Source organism: Drosophila pseudoobscura, chromosome 4, assembly GCF_009870125.1.
Source record: "Drosophila pseudoobscura strain MV-25-SWS-2005 chromosome 4, UCI_Dpse_MV25, whole genome shotgun sequence".
NCBI classification, from domain to species: Eukaryota; Metazoa; Arthropoda; class Insecta; order Diptera; family Drosophilidae; genus Drosophila; species Drosophila pseudoobscura.
Genome location: NC_046681.1, coordinates 16,686,833 through 16,691,143, shown reverse-complemented (window position 1 = coordinate 16,691,143; position 4,311 = coordinate 16,686,833). Strand labels below are relative to the sequence as shown.

At 37.6% G+C, this 4,311-nt stretch overlaps 1 protein-coding gene across 1 annotated transcript; it reads right to left on the bottom strand.

Annotated features, from left to right (window-relative positions):
- Nucleotides 1-2,142: 2,142 nt before the first annotated feature.
- LOC6903341 (mitochondrial import receptor subunit TOM7 homolog) lies at nucleotides 2,143-2,698 on the bottom strand. Its single transcript, XM_002132186.3, has 2 exons — nucleotides 2,456-2,698; nucleotides 2,143-2,390 (listed from the first exon to the last, which is right to left on the bottom strand). Exons 1-2 carry the CDS (start codon nucleotides 2,574-2,576, stop codon nucleotides 2,326-2,328), a joined length of 186 nt encoding a protein of 61 aa, XP_002132222.1. The 5' UTR covers nucleotides 2,577-2,698; the 3' UTR covers nucleotides 2,143-2,325.
- Nucleotides 2,699-4,311: the final 1,613 nt, after the last annotated feature.

Genomic DNA, 4,311 nt, shown 5'->3' with positions numbered 1-4,311 from the left:
CAAAAAAAAATAGAAGGGAAACGGCAAGTGAGATGCAAGAGAAAATGGTGGAAAAATTGTGTGTGGCAAAAAAAATTATACTAACTCGTCGACTCCTCCGTTGCAAGCAGCTGTGACATTTCACAGGACGAGAGGAGCCACAAGGACCATGTAATAGAAATATATACACACATATATATACGATAGGTACATGCCACGCCCCCTCTCCTATCCCGCTATCTGCCACATCCATTTGCACGGATGTCCACGCCTCCAGCTGCCATTTCTCCTACCATTTTCTACGTTGATTTATAGCTACGCGAAAATTTTCAGCTTTTCTTTTACTTTCATTTCTAACGCTTTTTCCGTTGGCATTTTTATTCCTAATATTTTTATTTTATTTCCATCTTTTTCGGCCATCGTTTTGGTCTCTTTTTGGAGTCCCTCTGTGTGACATGGTCTTTATTTATCTTTCATTCGACGTTTTGTCGTTGGTTTTCTAAAAATTTCTCATGTTATTTCAACCTGGCAGAAAGGACCAGGGACCAGGAATTCCTACCATTCGTCCTGCCATTCGTTTCCTCCTTACTCACTCCGCAGCTCCTTCTGCTCCTTCTTCCACTTTGTGGTAAATGTTTTTACCTTTTTCGCGTTTTGGCTTTCGAATACATATACTCTTTGAAGGAAGAGTAATGGAGACTTTGTTATGCCTTTTGGCTGCAGTCAATTGAATGAAGGATCGATCCCTGAATGGGAATGCTATTAATGTTAACTGATTTATAATTAAAACTAAAATTTCTGTATAAGTGTACCAATTATAACTATGAAATATCATGTATTAGTGCTTGTTTAATATAATTTCTGGAAAAATGTACAATTAAACTAAGAAAAACTTCAATTAAAAGCTCCCAAATCAAAAAATAAAACCTATAGATTGTTAGAAAATTTCGTTTAAGCCAAAGATTATGGAACAAAAAGCATAATTTTCTATACCGCGTTATAACGATAGACACCTCTCGCTTACAGATCCAGACTCGGATCATGCCGGGCCTATTCTCCCAGTTCCTGTTATTTAAATGTCACATGAGAACGATCTGCAAAGGACGAATCACTTAAGTTTTCTATTCGTTCGATTTCGTATCTTTGTCACTGTATTACCCATCGAAATGTTGGAATTTTGTCATCTTTTTATTGATTATTCATCTTTCTTTGTGGTATTCGAATGATATTCCTAGAATCCTATACGGTTTGCTGTGATTTCGTATAAAAATGCCACCCATTTTTAGCGACTCATTATTTAAGGGTATACCCGTCATCATTATTTGAACTCCATTTCTGTGAGCATTGGGGGCATTCCCCCATTCCCCCTCCCACACACATTTTCCCGATTTCTTCTTGTTTTTTTCCACCTCCGCTGCAGTATCAGTATTTTCTTGCAACCGCGTTTTGACGTTACATTTCCCGCGAAGAACGTTTAGAAATCGCGAAATGATGAAAATGAAAAAATAACTTTGCCGTAGGGTCCACAATTTACGGTATTTTTCTGTTCTGTTCTGCTTCCACTGTTGTTTCGAGTCTCTCTCTCTCTGGATATCTGATGTTTCAGTTATTTATATACAAAAGTCCCTTATATATGTACGCCATGTGTGTGTGTGCTTTGTTTATAGATACAGATACCAAAAAAAAGGCTCGCTGTATAATTGATTTTTGCCCATTGAAATGTTGTAAAATGATGGAACGAGAAAAATTAGATATAGAATAAACGAAAAATAATAAAAAATAGTTGGAAAAGAATCCTTATAAATACTAGAAATGAATGTAAAACACGCTGCAGAAACAGAGATGCATATTGAGAAATTAAATAAATTTAAATATATGAAATACATAAATATTTAAAGGAGATTTCATTGAAGGGGGGAATTTTGATTGGATGTGAAATGGGGTTAAAATATGATTATCGGCTACAACTTTTTTCAAAAAAGATTGTATATTTCCATAGATAGTAGATGGCTAAGGATGTTCCGTCAAACGTAAGCTTGTTTTTACAAAATGCAACCCTTCAAATATAGTGCAGAACTTCAGTGATTATAGAACACATAGATGATGCCTTTGGATCAAAACCTGAACGAAGTAAACCATAAAGAGATTCCCAGTTGGCACACCTGAAGATCTTATTGCAATAAAGAATATTACATTTTTTATTTTCACGAACTGAATGCCCTTCCAAATGGGTTGAAGCGCATTTTATCCTAATTTGAAGTGTGTTTAACAGTGCATGCAAGTGTGTAAGTTAGATCGTGGTTCAAGGTTTATAGTATGGAAGTATCTTGAGCTTAGAGACAGTTTCTAGAAGCCCAACATGCTCATTAGGGTTATTGGCGGCATGCCTGGCTCTGCACCCTTGCGGTATCCTAGAATTTCATTGGGAAACCATTAATGCTAGATAGAATAAAGCTATTTCTACTCAAAGACACACCCAGATATAGCACCAAAGGCACAAAACCCCAGTGGATAGTCTTCTCGACATATGCGAGAGCAATCACCAAACGCTCCTTGACGTCCTCGGAAATCTCGGGTATTTTGGGTAATTTGATCATCGTTTTGGTTAATTTTGGTTGAATTTAAAAAGAGTTTAGCTTTCGATACGAACCAGTCACTGGTTTTTACTGAAATGAATCGTGTGTTAAAATATTCCTATCGATCAAAAGGCCTTGGCACAGCCTGCTTTGATAAACCAAATGACGATGACTGAAACGAAAAAAAAAATAAAGAAAACTAGATCCTATGGAAAATATGGATAAATTACAACCCAGAAAGGCTCAGACATCTCTTTAATCTTGTAAGAACCATCGAAAAACCCCACTACTATGCCAAAAGTACAATCCCACCTTCAAATAACCCCATCCCCTCATAAATTGCTACAAAAATGATGCTAATTTTTCATAAAACTAAACAAATAAGAGAGCAAGGGTCCGCCCAAAATGTAACCCCAACAAGCCGAAAGTAAATTGTGTTAATGGAAGTAGCACTCCACAAAAAAGTGGACACCAAAAACTGAGAAAAAAGATGGCAAAAATACGGAAAATTCGAGGCAATTAAAACAATTAAGTGCCTGCCACACTATTTGCAGAGCAGGAAAAACGAACAGAAAACAAAAAACCAACCAAATTACTCGTAAAAAAATGAACCTAAAATATTTTTGCATGGAAAAAAACACCGAAACGAAATGTAAATCATAAAAAAGAAAGGAAAATGTAAATCATAAAAAACACACAAATGAAATGAAAATAAAAATCCTCAATTTGTATGCTGTCGCATATTCCTGTGAAGGATATTCAAGGATTGTCCAAGGAGTGGGCGGGGAGGGGTTCGTCGAGATGGAGATGTCAAGGGTGTCATATATTTTGAGGGTATTCCTTGACAAAGGACATGTGCTATGTGTCTATTATTGATGCCCCACCGTGGCTGAACATCTTGTCCTGTCATCAAAGGACGTCCCATCATCGCCTCTCTTTCCCATTTCATTGTCTCCTCCGTCCATCCTCTTCTTCGGGCCGAATGTCTTTGGCAAAAGGTAAGGAATAAGTCTTACGAGTATTTTGCATATGCAAACGCCTCCAGCTGTCCGCTCAAGGGAGAGGCAGGGTGGACAGGGGACAGGGGACAGCCGGACAGCCGCACAGACCACTCGGACATGTTGCATATTACCCTTTTTAGTTCCTTTCTTTCTCTTTTTTTGGGATTGGAAAAACTTTTACCATTCATTTTGTTTTCTCCTGTTCTTTTCACACTTTTCTTGTTGCTGTTGTTGCCGTTGTTGCCGTTGCTGCTGCTGTTTTGGCCATGGGCAATACGTCTTGGGCCACAAAACAGAACACAAAATCGTCTTAAGTATTTTGTGTGGTTTAAATAAAATAAAAATAATAATGCAGAAAGAAAAAAATAGGAATAAAACCAAAGCCCCAGCCAACTGTCCTGCTCTCTTTCCCCCTGTCTCTCCCTCTCTCTCGCTATGTGTGTGTGGGTGTGTTTCGATGTTCGTGTGGGAAAAGGATAAGAGTGCTACATCCGCTTAGCGTTGTCTTCTTCTAGTAGAAGTAGTCCTGTTGTGGGAGTATACCCTTTAAATAAGCATGGAAATATTAGTTAATTGGTTTTTTAAAGCGGTAAACGCTTTTTCAGCGCTGTTCCCAATCGAACATGATCGTTTAGCAGAGACTCGATACTTTTTCTAATACTTTTTGTATGCAATCGATTACTGTTTAAGTCATCGATAGATTTTCTGAAGTGTCATCGATTATTAATGTATTTGAAGTCATCGATTATGGCCCC

Bases quoted from the DNA above. Each gene is read 5' to 3' on its own strand.
- LOC6903341 (XM_002132186.3), bottom strand. From the start codon at position 2,576: ATGATCAAATTACCCAAAATACCCGAGATTTCCGAGGACGTCAAGGAG. The intron at 2,391-2,455 runs GTGTGTCTTTGA...ATGAAATTCTAG, and splicing joins GCCTTTGGTGCTATATCTGG to GATACCGCAAGGGTGCAGAG.